Source organism: Tribolium castaneum, chromosome 1 (genome assembly GCF_031307605.1).
Source record: "Tribolium castaneum strain GA2 chromosome 1, icTriCast1.1, whole genome shotgun sequence".
Lineage (NCBI taxonomy): Eukaryota > Metazoa > Arthropoda > Insecta > Coleoptera > Tenebrionidae > Tribolium > Tribolium castaneum.
Window position 1 is genome coordinate 2,891,810 of NC_087394.1, and position 20,973 is coordinate 2,912,782.

At 31.8% G+C, this 20,973-nt stretch overlaps 4 protein-coding genes across 11 annotated transcripts; all 4 read left to right on the forward strand.

Annotated features, from left to right (window-relative positions):
* The first annotated feature begins 1,098 nt into the window (after positions 1-1,098).
* LOC658275 (beta-1,3-galactosyltransferase 5) lies at positions 1,099-8,090 on the forward strand. 8 transcript variants are annotated; one of them, XM_064357001.1, is made up of 2 exons: positions 1,099-1,240; positions 6,415-8,090. In XM_064357001.1, exons 1-2 carry the CDS (start codon positions 1,206-1,208, stop codon positions 7,469-7,471), a joined length of 1,092 nt encoding a protein of 363 aa, XP_064213071.1. In that variant the 5' UTR covers positions 1,099-1,205; the 3' UTR covers positions 7,472-8,090. The 8 variants fall into 8 exon arrangements, with proteins under 8 accessions (XP_064213071.1, XP_064213092.1, XP_064213085.1 ...); XM_064357022.1 differs by having other exon boundaries at positions 1,149-1,229; XM_064357015.1 differs by lacking the exon at positions 1,099-1,240 and adding an exon at positions 1,617-1,753.
* A 101-nt stretch (positions 8,091-8,191) lies between these two features.
* On the forward strand, positions 8,192-12,658 carry LOC658348 (beta-1,3-galactosyltransferase 5). The gene is made up of 2 exons (XM_964745.3): positions 8,192-8,307; positions 11,497-12,658. Exons 1-2 carry the CDS (start codon positions 8,245-8,247, stop codon positions 12,556-12,558), a joined length of 1,125 nt encoding a protein of 374 aa, XP_969838.2. The 5' UTR covers positions 8,192-8,244; the 3' UTR covers positions 12,559-12,658.
* Positions 12,659-15,102: 2,444 nt separating this feature from the next.
* On the forward strand, positions 15,103-16,360 carry LOC660959 (beta-1,3-galactosyltransferase 5). The gene has a single exon (XM_967153.3). The coding sequence runs from the start codon at positions 15,233-15,235 to the stop codon at positions 16,247-16,249; it is 1,017 nt and encodes a 338-aa protein (XP_972246.2). The 5' UTR covers positions 15,103-15,232; the 3' UTR covers positions 16,250-16,360.
* Positions 16,361-18,417: 2,057 nt separating this feature from the next.
* LOC658417 (beta-1,3-galactosyltransferase 5) lies at positions 18,418-19,741 on the forward strand. Its single transcript, XM_964806.4, has one exon. It carries the CDS (start codon positions 18,540-18,542, stop codon positions 19,545-19,547), a length of 1,008 nt encoding a protein of 335 aa, XP_969899.1. The 5' UTR covers positions 18,418-18,539; the 3' UTR covers positions 19,548-19,741.
* Positions 19,742-20,973: the final 1,232 nt, after the last annotated feature.

Consider the following 20,973-nt stretch of genomic DNA (forward strand, 5'->3'; position numbering starts at 1 on the left):
TCAGCGAAAATACTTGGTTTTTTTTGTTAAACATTTATTAGCTTGGCGTTCATTTCTTATTCGTCCAAACATTCAGTTGTCAGAGCTCGTAGAATAAAAACTTACCCTCCACACTTTTTTTGTTATTTATGCCTGATGTTAACTTCGGAGAAAAACCTTCCAATATTTTTAAATTAAACAAATTGTACATCTCGAATGAGTTTATTTAAAAGTGATTTTATTATTTTAAGGGAAGAATCTTATCCGCTGAGTGGATTTTTAATTTTTAAAAACACTAAAATTTATTAAAAGTATATTTTTTCAAAAACTAATTATCACAAAGAATTTTGCGATTGCTTTTAAATACTTTGTATTTTTCTCTACACCTGTAATTTTTTTCAGAATTTTTCTACAGTTTCTTAAAATTCATTAATTAGTTGCTATTAAGTAGCTGTAAAAACTTGTTATTTTTTGTGCCATCTGTGAACAAATGATCCTGAAATGTTTTGTGATAAAAAAGTAAAAAAATGTCGCTAGTTCCAAAAAATAATTAAGCATGTTTTAGAATAACACCAGAAATAATAATCTGCCGATTAATTTATTAATCTGTTCATTTGTTTTATTTTATTGATAATAATACTCTTTAAATTATAATTCATTTTAATTATGAGAAAGGTGTGAAAAATTCTGAAGATATTTTATATACATAGAGGAAAATATTAAGTATTTTTTATCAGCAAACACTGAATTCTGTGCGATTATTAGTTTTTGAGATATTTTTAGTTGACTTTAAACCATTTTTTTTAGTTTTCAGTTTTTTGTTCAGAATTAAATAACGCATGTACTTACTGATCGCATTTTAAAAGAATTTTTTTCCTCAACCTCAGTAGAGGAATGTACCTTTAAATAAGTTTTAAAATATTACTTAAAATGGCTAAAAAACGTTGAGGAAAATGGCTTAAATTGGTGTTCTTCTCCATAATTATTTAATTATCTAACTATTGTGACTAGTGTAAACGTGTAACTCCTATAAAGAATCAATAAAGTTTAAAAACGAAAAAAAATCAATTCGAAAAACGGGTTTTAATTTTTATTTTTTGAAAATTATGGATTTTGCAATGGTCAGTAATTGTCAATTTTTGACATTTTATTATTGAAAAATCAATTTTGTGAAAGGTCCATATTTGGATAAGTGGTTTCCTCTCAAATTTATCTAAATTGCTGCAATGTTCCGGAAAATTTTTGAGAAGGTAAACTTCAGGTAATAATTTTTTGTTATTATTATCATTCTAGTGAAAATTAGAGTTGAAACTCGTTTTCAGTGACTACTTCAAAGACATGTTGTTAAAACTCCGCGTAAAAATCGACGATTTCCAAAAAGTGGTCGTTCCACTTGAAAAAATTGAGTTTTTTTTTAAATCATTTTTGAAAAATCATACTTCATACCTTGATGTTTCACAGTGAACAATTTCAAGCTAACTTATAATAGAAAGCTTAATGCAAAAAACCTGTCCACTTATCGCAAATAAAAAATTCGATAAAATTTACATTTGGCAAAAGCAAGGAAATACAGATAAAATACTATTGCAAATAAATATATCGATAAAAACTGACATTTGACAAAAACTAGGGCAGATAAATACTATGCAATAACTTGCGTAGGATTTGGGTTTTACTCAGTTTGAAAAAAGTCGGTGACTGCGTGTGTTGCAAAAAATTATTTGCCTCCCCTTCAAGCGCCATTCCAGATTTTAATTCGTTGCCACGACAACCGGTAAGTTTAAATGTGGGGGGGGGGTGATTTTAGCTTTCCCTCTCCCCGCCATTACCTTTTTGAATAATTTACAATCTAAAACTAAAAAAAAAGTGCAACATTTTGCATAATTATTTAAAATAAAACGCGAGTAATTATGGTAGAAAAGCGGGTTTCCCGGCTGGAAAACGCGAAAGTCGCTCTGCGTCGAACAAATCGATATTTTCCAGCATCTCTGTCAGGTAGTGCAGTTGAGAGAGCGGCTTGGCAAGACCTAGTTGACATCGCTGAGATGAGGCATAAATATTAGTAAAAAGTGCGCCCAAAGTGTGAACATAACTCGGATGCCATAATATTGCAAAGGTGAGAAATTGCGTTTTCGTTTTTTTGCGATGTGGAAAATTTGCCGGCGTTTCCGCTTCCGCTCCGCCCTCGCTCGGGTGATAGTGATTTTTCGCAAAACTGACCTTAAATATTGAGACACGTCAGTTTATTTAAATATTCATGCCGCTCGATGTCTTACGACTCATGAATTTTTAATTGGAAAGTTTATAATGCTTGTTGTTGCTTTAGGTCAGTTCGATTTAAGTTATTGTCGATCGACTTGTTTTGTTTTTAAGTCATTTATTTTAAGGCAAGGGTTGGGTGGAAAAGCTGTAAATTAATGTCTTCCGTTCTATCATTGTCAATCGATACAGGAAGCAGTGGACGGGTTGTTAAAGTAAACGATCGTTTTTCATTTTTCACAGCGATTTCATGTCGGAAGCAAAAATTGCTACAATTAAACGAGTTGTTAATTGGACCGAGTAATTGACAATTTGTCAGACTCGTTTTACTTTACTCCAGTTTTGCTGTAAAATTAGGTATGAAATAAGTTCTAAGTTCTGAATTTGATACCAAATAAGGAACGCAAATTATAAAGTACTTAACAGCTTGGCGAAAATAATTTCAAAAATTAGCGCAGTTGTGAAACATTTTATCGAATTCTCTGATTTAAAGTTCTGATTAAATTACTGATAATGTTGCTTAATAAAAAATCTAGGTTCTGTGTAATTTATGCCACTCGTACTCGTTACGACACTCGCCTACGGCTCGTATCGTAATTTTCAGACCCGTGTTTTAATAAAGTTGCATACACTATTTTTTTTACGATTCGACCGCTCATAATAAAAAATGTCATATTTATTTTTAAATGTCAAATTGTCAAGGCAACCTAATAATTGATGCCATTGGTTACAAGTTACCACGTGGTTGTCATAATGCATTATGATTGGTCACAAACTTATTTGCTGAAAAAACATGCGTACTTAAAAAGTATGCAATAACAAACGATAATTTGTGTGTGAGATACAGTAAAAAGATACTTTTAACAGAGTTACCTTGAATATTCAATTAAACAAATTTACGAACAAGGGATTCCCCTGTTTTGTTTTGTTTGTTTGTTGTTATAAACACTGTAGACAAGCAAATTATTTTGTGTTATTTTGTAGAACTCTTACTGTATCTGTAGAGTATTGTTTTAAAGCAATTTTTTCTAAATTATGTTTGCATCAGGAAGAGTCCTTACAGCTGCTGCTACCTCTTGTCAGTGATTACATGTAACTGCTGTTTTTAACAGTTTTGCGCACTAAGATAAATTTCCCCTAATTTAGGGATTTTAATTATTATCAATGCAATTTTGGTCGAAGGAAAACCGTTGTGAAAGTTTATCCTGTATCTGTTATTTTTAGGTAAGTGTTTAATTCATCTTTATCAAATGGAACTTTTCTCACCTGGGCATTTGTTGAGTTCAAGTAATTTCCGTAAGCGCTACTGTTTTGGGCAAATTTTTTGACAAATCTAGTTTTTACGAACAAAGTGTTTACCTTAAAAATCTTAACTCTCTTTTGTGTATCTTGTTTTGTACATTAATTTATTATCTATAATCACACGGTTTTTCATTTATTAAAATGTTGAAGCGGATACATTTTTAATACAAACATTATTGAACTTGTAGCGTGTGCTAGGTTATTTTGCTATAAGTATTTTTTACCAGGGGCGGACCCAGAAATTAATTTTGAGGGGGGAGGGGCTTCCAAACATTTTTATAATGATGACACTATTGAATGAAACTTTGGTATGTTGAAATATTTAAATAAATATGTACAAAATTTAAGCCCAAAAAAACTTTATCTAAAAAATGTTAAGAGTCCAAATTTGTATTTTTTGTGCATTTTTTGATATACGTAGTTAAATCATAATGTTTTTTTACTAGTAGATTTTGTTAAGTTTTGGAAATAATTAGTTCCCATTGATAAAAACAACATCTTTTTTTAATGATATAGAACAGGCAATGTTTAATTACATACAGTTAGTAATGAAAAGTTTTGGACACAAAGAGAACTTCTAAGCAAATTTTTTGTTTTACTTTTTGAGAATCTTCCTAAGTATTTTATTAAGTGACAATAATTTATTTTCATTGTAAGAAAAGGTATTCGTGTCACTTAAACGAATACAATTTTCCGGCAACGTTTCGTTTTTAATTTAAACTTCTTCAGGCCGTCAATTGTATTTTGTGGACGGGTTGTAGAATATTTAATTAAAATCGAAACGTTGCCAGAAAATAGTATTTTGTTTAGTGATGAAAAACATCAAACATCTTTCCTTATACTGAAACTAAACAAAGTGGACAGAAACACATTAGAAATAAATATTAATTTATTTATAAACGTGCATTAATATGACCTTAATGTGACTATTTAAAAAAAAAACTTTGTTTATTAGGGTTTTATATTATTATTCATTGTTTTTTACAATATTTTAAAATTTACAAATTACACAGAAATCAACGTTTGCGTTTAAAAATGAGTGACATTTAGACCTACGTTGGCCTAACCAGGACACACTACGATGTCATTCATTTTTAGACGCTCGTTATTTTTCTTTTTTCGTTAGAATTTTTCTACGATTTTTTATAATAATTTCTTATACCATGCGATCTATTGGCTTAGTGTTAGAGTAAGATGTTTTTTTTCTATGGTTGTTAAACAAGTACAAATTGATAATAATATTAATTAAATATTACCATCCAAAATTTGATTATTTGTTGATCAATGATGACAAATCAAGGTGTTGTCACACAAGTTAAAAAAATCAAACTATTATACATTAGAATTATTATAATTATCAAATTATTATACAGGGTCGCTAAAAAGTATGGATACAGTTAAATATTATAAAAATTATTCATCAAAACTTATTGAAATTTGGTATGTATATACTTAAGATTATATAAATTCTATCGTTTCAGATGTTTATTAAATTTCTATCTCCATTTGTTCTTCGGATACAAGGCTAACTAGATTTTTTTTAATATCAACAAGGTTCAAATTTATTATTTTTGAGAAGAGCATTTTTTTCTGAGTTCTATGGTATAATACATACATACCTTAATTTAATCGAAACTTAAAAAAAATTTGAAAATTTCGAAAAATGTAAAATTTTTTTAGCCTTGGAAATGTTTTTATCTATCGTAATAAGTAAATAATTGGTAAAATAACACTTTTAAATAAAAAAGAACACGTTTTAATTAAGTAATTTTAAACACGGAATACTTGATTTCGATGCTACAAAAGATGTTCAAACTGATTTCCACTAACTTTCCATGATGATAATTTGATAAATCACCATGAGAATTTTTTTCGTTCAGTTTTACTTAAATGAACTATTATTAAACTAATTATTGCACCCAAGTTTAATTTTTGGCTAATATACAAGTGACGGATATCGCTAATGTCAGTATTTTCAAAGCTAACTTAGTTTTATAATTCCAGAAAATTTTTGAATTTTAATTTTTTTACTTTTTAATAAAACTAAAGGCGAGTATTATGTTACATCACTGAATTCAGAAAAAAATGCTGACGATATAAATTTGAAGAAGCTCCCAGATGATACAATTTAAACACTTAACTGTTTTGCAAATTTCAAGGTTTTCTGTTAAACCGTTCTGAAAATATTTAACTGTATCCGTACTTTTTGTTTTGTCTAATCACTGATGTAGATTCGGTGACCACAAGATAATTATTTAATTGTTTTGCGATTTTGTAGACAATGTTTCCTCGATGTGACTTCATATCTGCAGAATGTAAACTGTTTTATTTTTGTAGACTACTTATCTTAATCTGGTTTATATTTATCTTGCATTTTTCTTCAATCTTCTTTGTTCCGGCTTATTAAAACACTTAGCTGCATTTTTCGAGCACAGTGTGTTGAATTTTAAGTAGCTTTCCAAGGTGACCAAACAAGGTACAATATTCTTTCTTAATTATCTAACAAACAGATATCATTGTTAGTACAATCGCCCACAAAGAGTGTTAGCCAGGTTTTATCAATTTTGCAAATACATTAATTGGAGCAATGAGGTAATTAGTTTTGTGGTCAATGGTCCCAACCTTTCGACCTCACTTATTCACAACTCCATATCAAGTGGCTTGACCTCCGGTCAAGGTATAGTTTGTGTACTCAGTGGTTTAAGTTTTCGTGGTCGGCCGCTGGGTTATTAATTTTTAATGGCACATTAAAAGAATAATTCAGTCTCTAATCAAGCAATTAAAATCGCAATCGATAGCTAGCTACTTAGTTGTGGTCAGTTTCTCCAATCGCGCGCTTGTAATAAAAAATGCTAAGTTGTGGCTTGTTTCCAGATGGATAAATGCCCAGCACGTCCTGAAGATGCTCGAAAATAAGAAACCCTGGCTGGTTGCAATCTACGCCGTGATTTTCTTCGTGATCTGCATCACACTGTGGCAGAGTCTGCCGAGCAATTCGGGCCACGTGGCCAAAGTTGCCCCCTACACCCTCCACACCTCCAACACGTCAGGGTACTTGTACCCCGTTCAAACCCTCCCTCAGGATGATTACCACCAGCTCATCAATCTCAAAAATTTCACTTTTGCCGTTTTTAATGCACCTTGCAATGACTCGAACCCGCTTCTCCTGGTTCTGGTTCATTCCGCTCCGAGGAATTTCGAGACCAGGATGGCGGTCAGGACCACCTGGGGCAGGAACAGTTTACAAGTGAAGGTTTTGTTTATGCTTGGTTTGGTGAAAAGCCACCGGTTGAAAGTTCAGATTGAGAAGGAGAATGAAGAGTTTGGGGATTTGGTTCAAGGTTCGTTCCTCGACACGTACAGAAATATGACTTACAAGCACGTCATGGTGTTCAAATACGCCATCTATCACTGTCCACAAGCGAAATACATTCTCAAGACTGACGACGACGTGTTCGTGAACATGCCCCTCATGTTGAACTTTCTGACGGCGGATTTGTCGCCGTTTGGCGGCTCCCGGATGATTTTTTGCACTTTGAGGGAGAAAAGTCCGGTGGTGAGGAGTTGGAGGTCCAAGTGGAGAGTCTCCTTCAGGGAGTATGCGGCCAAGACGTACCCTCCCTATTGCCCTGGCTGGGCTGTTCTGTACTCCCCAGACGTAGTTTTCGACTTGTACAGAGAGGCCCAAAAAACTGACTACTTCTGGATCGATGATGTCCATATCACTGGAACTCTTATCGAGAAAATCCGCTTAAAACACGTCGATGTTGACGATTTGGTGCTGAATCGCAACGCACTTTATCAGCCGGAAAAGGACAGAGGGCCGTTTCTGTTCGGGCCCCCGAACATGGACGATGAGGAGATTAAGGCCCTTTGGGAGTACGTGGAAGAGCACGAGAATCGTGTCTCGCTCCTTAAATATATCACGTAAAAGTATTACCTCGTTGGATAATCAAAACTTTCGACAGATGCAAGACTGTCCTATAGGTACTAGAAATTTAAGACTGTCAGACAAACGGCCAAAGTAGCAAATTTAGAATCTAGTTGAAGTGCCTATGGTTCTTGAATTCGTGCAATACGAATAGTATTATTGTTATACCGTGTGATTCAAGAAATTTGTACGGGGGACCGAGTGTTGCACGCCCTCTGGTGTGCCTCCTATCATTTAGTCCTCCGTGGTTACAACTTACATGATATGTCGCAGGGGTCCATGTAATTAGTACCTAATTAGTCGATCGAAATAGTCTGAGAGTGGACGGTGTGTTTTGTAAGTCTGAGTGGAAGCTAGGGGTGTTTTCAGTACAAATAAATAATTTTGTTGTGTTGTTTGAAATCCTATCACGTTTGTTATTATTGCAGAGATGAGACAATTATTAGTCAAGTAGCATATTTTATTATTGGAATTATATCACATAGGGTTATATTCAGAATTTCGAAAGTCTTGTTGAGAATTTGATTGAATTTAAAATGTTATTTACTAGTATTGTACTATGTACCTACTCAACATATTTAAAACGTGCCAAGTTCAAAATTAAATGCAATTGATTATTTCATGTTTTTTATTTACCTTGCGCAAAAATTAAAAAAGTTGGCAATACATAAGCCGCCTTTTCGGAAATTCTAGGTTTAGGAAAATTGACGTCTCTGTCAGAAACTCGTTATGCTGTGTAAATATTTTTTTCTTTACTTGAAGAGGTTGAGTCCATGGCTGCAACACCACTTGCGTTAAAAAGTGATGAAGAATCCAGGATTGAAACTGTGCGAGAGGTAGTTCTAATTTCATACTTAATTTTCGTTTTTTTTTATTATTTATGTGTTTTTGTCGCGCTCTAAAAATAACAAATAACTCATACGAGTAATAAAAATTTAATATTGAATGCTTTCTCAAAAATAATCGCTTTTCCGGAAATTGCGCAAGCAACACTTTCTGTAACAATGCTTATTATCGCGATTTTACGATGCACTGCGGTTTTTTATGGTAATACTATTCACACTTATCAAGAAAACATAAGAGTTTAAACAATAATTTCAAAATTAGTTCAACAATCACGTACCTATTTTTTGTTATTATTAGATAATTCATTGTTTTTAATAGCAATAACAAAGACTATTGGTCAATATTGGGTTTAAATAAACACATTTTTTAAAACAAGCGGGTCATTTATTGCCAATAACCTCTCGGTAATCGACGAAATACATACTACATTCACGCCATTAGCTTTGTGACGACAGATCACTATTGTCATTGTTCACACATTAAAAGAAAATTAAACTGCAATATGTCTGTGTACGTTTCAATTCCAGTTTGTTTTTGTTATTAAACATGGGATTTTACATTTTCCAAAATTATTTATCGGTGATTTTCTGGTCACACTACTAGTATCCTTGGGTCAGAAATGATCCAGGGCTGTATGTTTAGGGTAGAGGGTAGTTAAGCTTGGATTGACGATAAAGAATGTCTTGTACAGACATAAATAAAAATCGGTATGTTAAAAAATTGCAAATATTTGTTGCAATTCAGAAATGCCACTGACAAAATAAATTTACGTAACACAATTTGACTTCAAGCTCACTGGCGAGAAAAAAATAACTAATTACTCGAGGGTTAAATTAAAATGAAAACATTTATCAAAAAAATACGCGAAAAACTAGCAATGGCTTTTTTCTTGTATTTTTTGTATAAGTCAAAAAAGACTCAATCAGCATTTTTACGTAGATTTCACAAATTGATTTGATAATTATCTTGTTTACAATTTTTTTTACAATATTTAGTGTAAAATGTAGAGTGTTTTCTATAGACTCTAAGCTTGTGTTTGGGTAGTTTTTGAATCTTCTTATTTTAGGGAAAATTCGTCATTTCTTGCCAATACATCTTTTGTCACTTTTCTTTAATCTCTTTATATATTGATTTGCTAAAATTGATGTCTACTAATTTCTACCAATTTTGCTTTAGTTAGAAATGTGGGAACATTTTCGCGAGATGCAATTAATTATTACGAAAATTATATTTTTATAACTTGCTACCTAGTAGTTGTAAAATGATAGCATCATTTTTAAGCAACAGATCACAGCTTGTAAGACACAAAGGAATTGACTCAGGCAAAAATCGTGTTGAATTAGGAGTGCCCCAAGGCTCTGTACTTGGGCCACTTCTTTTTATTATTTATATAAATGATTTTTCTTCATATATGGAAAATAAAAGTATACATTTTGCAGATGATACAACTCTAATGGAAAAAAACGAAAATCTGTCTACAGCGTTAAAAATCGTAGATGAAGCACAGTCAAAGGCTTTGTCTTGGTTCGAATCCAATAAATTAACATTAAACAAAAATAAAACAAATACATTGGTTTTTTCATTAAAAAAAAATAGATTTTGTGGAAGGATCTACAAAATTTTTAGGAATCTTTCTTGACTCCTCATTGAGGTTTAATACACATTCAGAAAAGGTTGCAAAATTACTTTGTAGTGGTATTTTTGCACTTCGCAATTTAAAAGATCAAGTTCCTCCTGAAACTCTAAAAACTGCATTTTATTCATTATGCCAGTGTCACATCAGTTATGGACTATTAGTATGGGGTCATTCTGCTTCCATTTCTACAATTTTCAGATTACAACGTCGAGCTATCCGTGTAGTAGGAGGTCTAAAATATAGAGAAGACTGCAAATATGTTTTCAGGAATTTTAATATACTTACTGTTCCTTGTATGTATATTTATCAGTGTTTAAATTATGTAAAATCTAACATAGAGAATTTTAAATCACATAGTAACATTCACGAATATAGTACACGTCACAGAGATAAAATTTGCCTACACAGTATTCGCTTAAAAAGCTCCGAAAACGGCACCGGAAACCTAGGAATAAATTTTTTTAATGCGTTGCCTGATGATATTGCTAAGCTAAAGACAAATAAATTTAAAAAGGTTATAAAAAGATACCTCTGTAAAAAAGCTTTTTACTCATATGATGAGTATTTTAATGATTTTAAATGTGATGTTATGTATTAACTTTGTATATATATATATATATATATATATATATATATATATATATATTATTACATATTATGTATGATGATTGTATTTTATGTCATTTATGTTCTTGGTAAGCCCTCTTATTGACTTGTGTTATGACCAGTGTAGTCTTCAAACATTAATAAACATTATTATTATTATTATTATTAAAACAAATTTGACTATTAGAACTTAATTACTAACGTAATTATAAGCAATAGTCTAAAAAATTACAAGGTATTTAGAAGAATCAGGTTTGAAAATGCTCTGGATCATTTGACTCAACAATACCATTCACTTAACAGACATTTTAGGTATTGTTTTAAAACTAAGGCTGCATTTTTGCACTCTCCAAGAATCTCTTTAATGTCCAGTTTAACAATGGCTTCATTTTTTTATTTTTTAAAAGTCGAATCTTACATTATTTTCAAGCGTGTGAATTAATTTTCAAACAGAAACATTATTGGTTCTGTTAATTCTATTAATATTTTTAATTAATTTAGTATGAAAAAGTATGACGAAAAAAATTGCATACTTACTTAAATAAAGTATTTAATAACAAACACTGATTTTTGTGCGACTATTATTTTTTGAGACATTGTAAAAAATACTTTTAGTATGAGGAACCCGCTTAGTTTCAATGATTTTGCCAAAACAAAATAGAAATTTGTTAAATTAAAATTTTGTAGATTTTGCTTTTCAGTGAAAAACTCTCTGTTGAAGAAAATTCCAAAATTAAATTTAGATCCGTTTTTCAACAAAACATTCACAAAATTCTTGAGATTTTTATTTTTTGTATTTACACTTTGTTCTTTTACCTACACTTAGCCAACAACTTAATTATTTTTCTCAGTGATTCAGATTAAATTAAACGAAGTATTGTTTATTGTTTTACATTGACATTAGAAATCATTCAATAAATTTTTGGCTTATTTACAGATGGAAAAAAATCTTCGCATCTCGAAAATGATCGATAAGAAACTGTGGGTAATCGTAATCTGCTGTGCTTTAAATGCCATGATCCTCTTTGTGCTTTGCTTCACTCCGACCGATTCGGGTCAAGTGACTAAAAAAGCAGTGTTTAGTAACCTTAACACTTCCAACACATCGAGTTACTCGTACCCTGTTCAAAACCTTTCTCAGGATGATTATCATCAACTTATCAATCTCAAAAATTTCACTTTTACGATTCTTAACAAACCTTGCAATGGCTCGAGCCCAATTCTTTTAGTATTGGTTCACTCTAATCCGAAACATTTCGCGACCAGGAAGGTGTTGAGGACGACTTGGGGCAAAAACAGTTTACAAGTGAAGGTTTTGTTTATGCTTGGTTTGGTGAAAAGCCACCGGTTGAAAGTTCAGATTGAGAAAGAGAATGAAGAGTTTGGCGATTTGATTCAAGGTTCGTTCCTCGACACGTACAGAAATATGACTTACAAACACGTTATGGTGTTCAAATACGCCATCTATCACTGTCCACAAGCGAAATACATTCTCAAGACTGACGACGACATTTTCGTGAACATGCCCCTCATGTTGAATTTTTTGACTGAGGATTTGTTGCCGTTTGGCGGCTCTCGAATGATTTTTTGCACTTTGGAGGAAAACAGTCCTGTGGTGAGGAAAACGGGGTCAAAGTGGAGGGTCTCCTTCACGGAGTATCCGGCAGAGAAGTACCCCACTTATTGCCTAGGCTGGGTTATTCTCTACTCCCCAAACGTAGTTTTTGACTTGTACAAAGAGGCTCAAAAAACGGACTACTTCTGGATCGATGATGTCCATATTACCGGGATTCTTGTTGAAAAAATTCACTTAACACGTGTTGATGTTAACAAATTGGTGTTGAGTGACAATGCGTTTCATCGACTGGCGCAGTACAAAGGGCCGTTTCTTTACGGGCCCCCAAATATGAAAAATCGGGAGATTAAGGATCTTTGGGAGTACGTGAAAAGTCACAGGAAGCGTGTTTCGTTACTTAAATATCTCAAACGGCCAATGTAACCAATTTTAGAATCTACTTAGTTGAAGTGTTTATAAGTTTCAAAGTGAAAATAAAGAAAAAGTGTAAGAAACAAACTTTTAGCGAATTAAATTTCTTTCAGCGAATTTTAAAACTGTATTTTTTTAATTTGCAATAAAAAACTATAAATTGTTGTTCACGTCAATGAATTTTCCAACGTTTACAGCGGAATTAAACAATCTATCGTCAAGCGATAAACTCCACCGTAATCAATTAATAAAGCAAAAATATTAAATTGTTTCAAGTCGAAATTATGTGGAACAATGGTCAACTCCAAATTTCGTCTTTGTACAGGCAGTAATTTAAAGTAAATTTCTATCGTTTTTGGTTTCGTACAACTTTTTTTAAAGAAAACGCGTTAATAATGAAATAATTATTGTCAATACAAAACTACGTATAATAGCGGCGTAATTAAAGCAAATAAAACTTACAAAATGTCTTATTATTTTACACCGACAGCGAGATTTATTTTTATTTTTTTTACTTTTAAAAGGCGTCTTCATAGGAAGTAAAACAGTTACCACAAAATACTAAAACACCACAGAAATCGTCTTTGCCAAGAACTGTTCATATTTGTTTTTGTTTGAGTTATTGAGTTACTGGCTTCCCTGCTATGGTAGCTTGTTATACATGGTGTTTGGGAATGGCTTAGCAACAATGTAAATTTGTCATGATCAGACGAGTAAAAAACCTTTATATCATTTTTCCAAAAAGTGCGTGTACTTTCTTCATAAATTTTTATTAACCCACCTGTTGAGAACCACTGTATTTTTTTTTCGAAAAATTTAATAACAAAACATAATTTGAAATAGAAGAATAACGTAGTGGATCAAGAAACTAATTTACCTCTGCCGTTTTGTCAATAATATTAAAATTTACGCTAATTTTTATAATTCTAATTCAGCGGTTTTTAAAATTTGGGACTTTAATTTCAGAACGATTTTTTTGGAAAATTGTGCATTTTTGATTTACGTAAATTTTGTTTAATCGATTGGTTTTGTCAGTCTCTATCTACCTTCAAATTTCTGCTAAACATTTCCTAACACAATGTATATTTCATCTGACGGCCATGTCAGCGGATCGTAGGTCGGGAGTGAATGACAATGGAGTATAAAATTTTGAGAAATAAATGTGATAGTGAAGATTGCCAAACTAAGATTTCAAATTTGTCGCCAACGTGACTACAAAAAACACAATAGTCGCCCAGTACTAAAAAAAAACAACAAAATAGCAAATGCGTTTTTTTTGACGACTGGGTGCTTTATACATTTTGCCATCTCTTTTTAAAACTTAACGTACTAATTTACAATAACTGTACTAGAGCTACTTTTCGCACTTTGAGTCAAAATTGTTTAAAAATCGTTGAGCTGGGTTGAAAATGGTGTTATTTGTGTCTTTTTGGACCATTGAAACTCTTCAAAATATTTGTTTTGGTGAAACTTTGTTAGAACAGAACGGAAAGACACTAAATTTGCTAAAAAGTATATTATTTTTTCTTATTCTTAAGCGTTTTATCATAAGTTGTTTATCCAGAAATAATCAGAAACGCAATTATTTTGTCAAATTTAATTAAAAATACGCAGAATTATGTCGCAAATGTTGTTATTTTTGCTTTCTTGGACTTCTTAAGCGAGATAACGAAAAGTTACTAAACTATGAGTTAAAAATTTTAATATTTTTGTTTTTTTAACTATTTTTTTAACCAGAATCGCGACTGTATTGTGGAATTTTGTTAAAAATAAACCTAAAAGACAATAACTTCTTGTGCAACAATATATGAACTGCGAATGTTTTTTTATCATAGACGTGAGACAAAACCGAGTTAAAAAGCACGTCATCTATAGTAAAAATCAGTTTTCCTGACGAGTTAAACACAAGATTTCGGAAAAAATTCGTTAGGGAATTTCAAATTTTTCATATCAGTAATTAATTAATTATTATTTAAGTGTGGAAAAGTGCAATTTTTCGTAATTCAGTTACAAAATTTCTTACCAAATTTTACAAAATGTTTTGCTATCTTGAGCCCTTCATCTCGTTTTAGAGACACGCAATTATTTTGCAAAATTTCTCAAAAAAATCACCAAAAATTTTTAAAATCAAGCAATTATGTTGAGGCAAAAATGTAAATTTTTTGCAAAATTTCGCTAAACCAACTTGAAAAATCAATAAATTATTAGAACGAAAATGAAACGATTTTGAATTTTTGCATTATATTTGCACGTTTTTCATTTAAAATGTAATTATTTTGGATTTAGCAAAATTTACTTATTTTTTACCCATTTAATCAGTTAATAGACATTATAAGGAACTGTACAAAAATTCTGAAAAAAATTTACATGTGTTGAGGAAAATAAAGTATTCAATGGCAAACGGTGAATTGAATGTGATTGTTAATTTTTGTATCGTTTTTTAATTTTTGTATTGTTTTGGTTTTTCAAATTTTGTTTATTTATTACCGCCACAAATATAATTATCATTAATTAGTAATTGGGTGCTAGTTTATTAGTTTTTAATGGCACATTAAATAATAATCCAGCCTCTAATCAACCAATTAAAATAGCAATCTGTAGCTAGTTGTGGTCAGTTTCTACAATCGGGCGCTTCTAATTAAATGTTAAATTTTCCAAACGGAAAAATTTCCAACGCTCCCTGAAGATGCTCGATACGAAACTTTGCTTTAATGTGATCTGCGTCCTAATTTTCTTCGTGCTTTGTATCACTTCGACGGAATCGCGCCAAGTGACGAAAAAAACAGTGTATAACCTTTACACCAAACCATCGAGTTACTCCTACCCTGTTCAAACCCTCCCTCGGGATGATTACCACCAACTTAACAATCTCAAAAATTTCACTTTTACGATTCTTAATAAACCTTGCAATGGCACGAACCCAATTCTTCTAGTATTGGTTCACTCTAATCCGACACATTTCGAAAACAGGAAGGTGTTGAGGACGACTTGGGCCAAAAACAGTTTACAAGTGAAGGTTTTGTTTATGCTTGGTTTGGTGAAAAACCACCAGTTGAAAGTTCAGATTGAGAAAGAGAATGAAGAGTTTGGGGATTTGGTTCAAGGTTCGTTCCTCGACACGTACAGAAATCTGACTTACAAACACGTTATGGTGTTCAAATACGCCATCTATCACTGTCCACAAGCGAAATACATTCTCAAGACTGACGACGACATTTTCGTGAACATGCCCCTCATGTTGAATTTTTTGACTGAGGATTTGTTGCCGTTTGGCGGCTCTCGAATGATTTTTTGCACTTTGGAGGAAAACAGTCCTGTGGTGAGGAAAACGGGGTCAAAGTGGAGGGTCTCCTTCACGGAGTATCCGGCAGAGAAGTACCCCACTTATTGCCTAGGCTGGGTTATTCTCTACTCCCCAAACGTAGTTTTTGACTTGTACAAAGAGGCTCAAAAAACGGACTACTTCTGGATCGATGATGTCCATATTACCGGGATTCTTGTTGAAAAAATTCACTTAACACGTGTTGATGTTAACAAATTGGTGTTGAGTGACAATGCGTTTCATCGACTGGCGCAGTACAAAGGCCCGTTTCTTTACGGGCCTCCGAATATGAAAAATCGGGAGATTAAGGATCTTTGGGAGTACGTGAAAAGTCACAGGAAGCGTGTTTCGTTACTTAAATATCTCAAACGGCCAAAGTAACCAATTTTAGAATCTACTTAGTTGAAGTGTTTATAAGTTTCAAAGTGAAAATAAAAGAAAAGTGTAAGAGACAAACTTTGAGCGAATTAAATTTCTTTCAGCGAATTTTACAACTGTATTTTTTTAATTTGCAATAAAAAACTATAAATTGTTGTTCACGTCAATGAATTTTCCAACGTTTACAGCGGAATTAAACAATCTATCGTCAAGCGATAAACTCCACCGTAATCAATTAATAAAGCAAAAATATTAAATTGTTCCAAGACGAAATTATGTGGAACAACGATCAACTCCAAATTTTGTCTTTGTACAGGCAGTAATTTAAAGTAAATTTTTATCGTTTTTGGTTTCGTACAACTTTTTTTAAAGAAAACGCGTTAATAATGAAATAATTATTGTCAATACAAACTAAAACTTACAAAATGTCTTATTATTTCACACCGACTTTTAAAGGAACTAAAACAGTTACCACAAAATGCTAAACAATACAGAAACCAATTTCCAAAAATCTTTAAAAAAATAAGAAAACAAACCGTCTTTGCCAAGAACTGTTGACATTTGTTTTTGTTTGAGGCAAAAAAATCCTTTGGCAACATTGAGTTAATGGCTTCTGTTGCTTAATCGATTTGTCTTGCCAGTCTCTACCTACCTTTAAATTTTCTGCAAAACATTTCCTAACACACTGTATATTTCATCTGACGGCCATGTCAGCGGATCGTAGGTCGGAAGTGAATGACAATGGAGTATAAAATTTTGAGAAATAAATGTGATAGTGAAGATTGCCAAACTAAGATTTCAAATTTGTCGCCAACATGATTACAAAAAACACAATAGTCGCCCAGTACTAAAAAAAATCAACAAAATAGCAAATGCGTTTTTTTTGACGACTGGGTGCTTTATACATTTTGCCATCTTTTTTTAAAACTCAACGTACTAATTTACAATAACTGTACTAGAGCTATTTTTCGCACTTTGAGTCAAAATTATTTAAAAATCGTTGAGCTGGGTTGAAAATGGTGTTATTTGTGTCTTTTTGGACCATTGAAACTCTTCAAAATATTTGTTTTGGTGAAACTTTGTTAGAACAGAACGGAAAGACACTAAATTTGCTAAAAAGTATATTATTTTTCTTTATTCTTAAGCGTTTTATCATAAGTTGTTCATCCAGAAATAATCCGAAACGCAATTATTTTGTCAAATTTAATTAAAAATACGCAGAATTATGTCGCAAATGTTGTTATTTTTGCTTTCTTGGACTTCTTAAGCGAGATAACGAAAAGTTACTAAACTATGAGTTAAAAATTTTAATATTTTTGTTTTTTTAACTATTTTTTTAACCAGAATCGCGACTGTATTGTGGAATTTTGTTAAAAATAAACCTAAAAGACAATAACTTCTTGTGCAACAATATATGAACTGCGAATGTTTTTTTATCATAGACGTGAGACAAAACCGAGTTAAAAAGCACGTCATCTATAGTAAAAATCAGTTTTCCTGACGAGTTAAACACAAGATTTCGGAAAAAATTCGTTAGGGAATTTCAAATTTTTCATATCAGTAATTAATTAATTATTATTTAAGTGTGGAAAAGTGCAATTTTTCGTAATTCAGTTACAAAATTTCTTACCAAATTTTACAAAATGTTTTGCTATCTTGAGCCCTTCATCTCGTTTTAGAGACACGCAATTATTTTGCAAAATTTCTCAAAAAAATCACCAAAAATTTTTAAAATCAAGCAATTATGTTGAGGCAAAAATGTAAATTTTTTGCAAAATTTCGCTAAACCAACTTGAAAAATCAATAAATTATTAGAACGAAAATGAAACGATTTTGAATTTTTGCATTATATTTGCACGTTTTTCATTTAAAATGTAATTATTTTGGATTTAGCAAAATTTACTTATTTTTTACCCATTTAATCAGTTAATAGACATTATAAGGAACTGTACAAAAATTCTGAAAAAAATTTACATGTGTTGAGGAAAATAAAGTATTCAATGGCAAACGGTGAATTGAATGTGATTGTTAATTTTTGTATCGTTTTTTAATTTTTGTATTGTTTTGGTTTTTCAAATTTTGTTTATTTATTACCGCCACAAATATAATTATCATTAATTAGTAATTGGGTGCTAGTTTATTAGTTTTTAATGGCACATTAAATAATAATCCAGCCTCTAATCAACCAATTAAAATAGCAATCTGTAGCTAGTTGTGGTCAGTTTCTACAATCGGGCGCTTCTAATTAAATGTTAAATTTTCCAAACGGAAAAATTTCCAACGCTCCCTGAAGATGCTCGATACGAAACTTTGCTTTAATGTGATCTGCGTCCTAATTTTCTTCGTGCTTTGTATCACTTCGACGGAATCGCGCCAAGTGACGAAAAAAACAGTGTATAACCTTTACACCAAACCATCGAGTTACTCCTACCCTGTTCAAACCCTCCCTCGGGATGATTACCACCAACTTAACAATCTCAAAAATTTCACTTTTACGATTCTTAATAAACCTTGCAATGGCACGAACCCAATTCTTCTAGTATTGGTTCACTCTAATCCGACACATTTCGAAAACAGGAAGGTGTTGAGGACGACTTGGGGCAAAAACAGTTTACAAGTGAAGGTTTTGTTTATGCTTGGTTTGGTGAAAAACCACCGGTTGAAAGTTCAGATTGAGAAAGAGAATGAAGAGTTTGGGGATTTGGTTCAAGGTTCGTTCCTCGACACGTACAGAAATCTGACTTACAAACACGTTATGGTGCTCAAATACGCCATCTATCACTGTCCACAAGCGAAATACATTCTCAAGACTGACGACGACATTTTCGTGAACATGCCCCTCATGTTGAATTTTTTGACTAAGGATTTGTCGCCGTTTGGCGGCGCTCGGATGATTTTTTGTAGTGTACTGAAAAAATTGAGCGTTTCGAGGAATGGGAGGTCAAAGTGGAGCGTCACCTTTCAGGAGTACTCTGGAAAATGGTACCCCAATTACTGCCAAGGCTGGGGTATTCTCTACTCTCCAGACGTGGTTTTTGACTTGTACAGAGAGGCCCAAAAAACGAACTTCTTCTGGATTGATGATGCCCTCATCACGGGGACTCTTGCCGAAAAAATCCATTTAACACACGTTGATATTAGAGGTTTGATGTTGAGTCGCAACGTTTTGCGTCAGCCGGCGCAGTTCAAAAAACCGTTTCTTTACGGGCCCTATAATTTGCAAAATAGTGAGATTAAGGCCCTTTGGGAGTACGTGAAAGGGCACGAAAAGCCAGTCTCGCTCCTTAAATATATCGCGTGATAACTAATAATATACTATCACATTTGTTATTATTGTAGAGAAGATACAGTTGTTATTAAAGTAGAGTATTTTATTATGGTAATTGTTTCATGTAGTGTTATTTTCAGGATGTTGAAATTATTGTTGGAACTTTGATTGATTTTAAATTGTTACTTACCAGTATTACCATGTATCTACTGTACACTTTATTTAAAAAAAAAACAATTAAAACTTTTAATCCAAAATTAAATGCAATCGATTATTTATATTTTTTTACCTCGCACAGAAATCGTTTTTTTTATAAATGTGGTAAGTATTTTGCAGATAATTAATTGTTAGCAATTGAATTTTGGTCATAAGCCACCGAAATTCTAGGTCTAAGACACTTACGTTATTAGTATTTTTTTGTGTTAAATAAATTATTTTTTCTTTATTTATTACAATTTGTAGAGCTTGATTTTTGGCTAAATAATCATTTGCATTTATAGGTAATGAAAAATCAAGGATTCAAAACCGGTAAAACTTTTAAAAATTGGTCATTCATAATATCCAAGATAAAAAATTTCGATTAACTCTGACTTTGCAATTTTTATTCGCGTCTTAAAAACAACCGATAAATTCATTACAAGCAGTAAAAGTTTAGTATTGAATTCGTTTCCAAAAATAATCGCTTTTCAGAAAATTGCGTAATCTTTTGAGCAAGGAGTATGTCTTGTAACAATGCTTATTATCGCGATTTTACGATGTATTTTCATGGTCACCCACTAATCAAAAAAAACATAAAATGTTAATCAATAATTTCTAAATTAATACAATACATATTTATGAAAATATTTTTTGTTAGTAGTTCGACGTTTTAAGTAACGTGGGCTATTGGTGAATTTTGTGTATAAACAAATAACGCATTTTTAAAATACAACAAGCTATTTATTGCTCATAACTATAAAGACCAGATTTTAGAAAACTTTCCTAATTTTTAAGGGATTTTTTAAATATCGGAATAAATAAATCTAAGAAATTCAAGTAAATATCCGCCTGTAACATTATCGTAGTGACCTGTGTTACTTTAGTTATGAAATAAACAGTTTCATTGTTTTCCTCAATTTTTCTTAGATTTACTCACTCGTGAGTAGAACTGACAGCTTTATATCTCTTGTGAGAGAAATTTGATTTCTCTCACCAAAAACAATGGTATAATGTACCTAAAAAACTGCACCTGTAAGTAAAACAATTTACTTAGAAGTGTCCAGATTGTAGTGTTTGCCAATTGTTAATTTTATTTTAAAAATTTATTTTGTGTTTTAATTTCTATAATACTTCTATTAGCACTTTTGTAAAATTTTGGGTTTTGTTTTTTTAGAAATAAACTTTGTTTAAACTAGCGAAAATTTTTGTATGCAATAAATAAAAATTCTGAAAATAAAGTTTGGTTGATTTTATTTCGTTT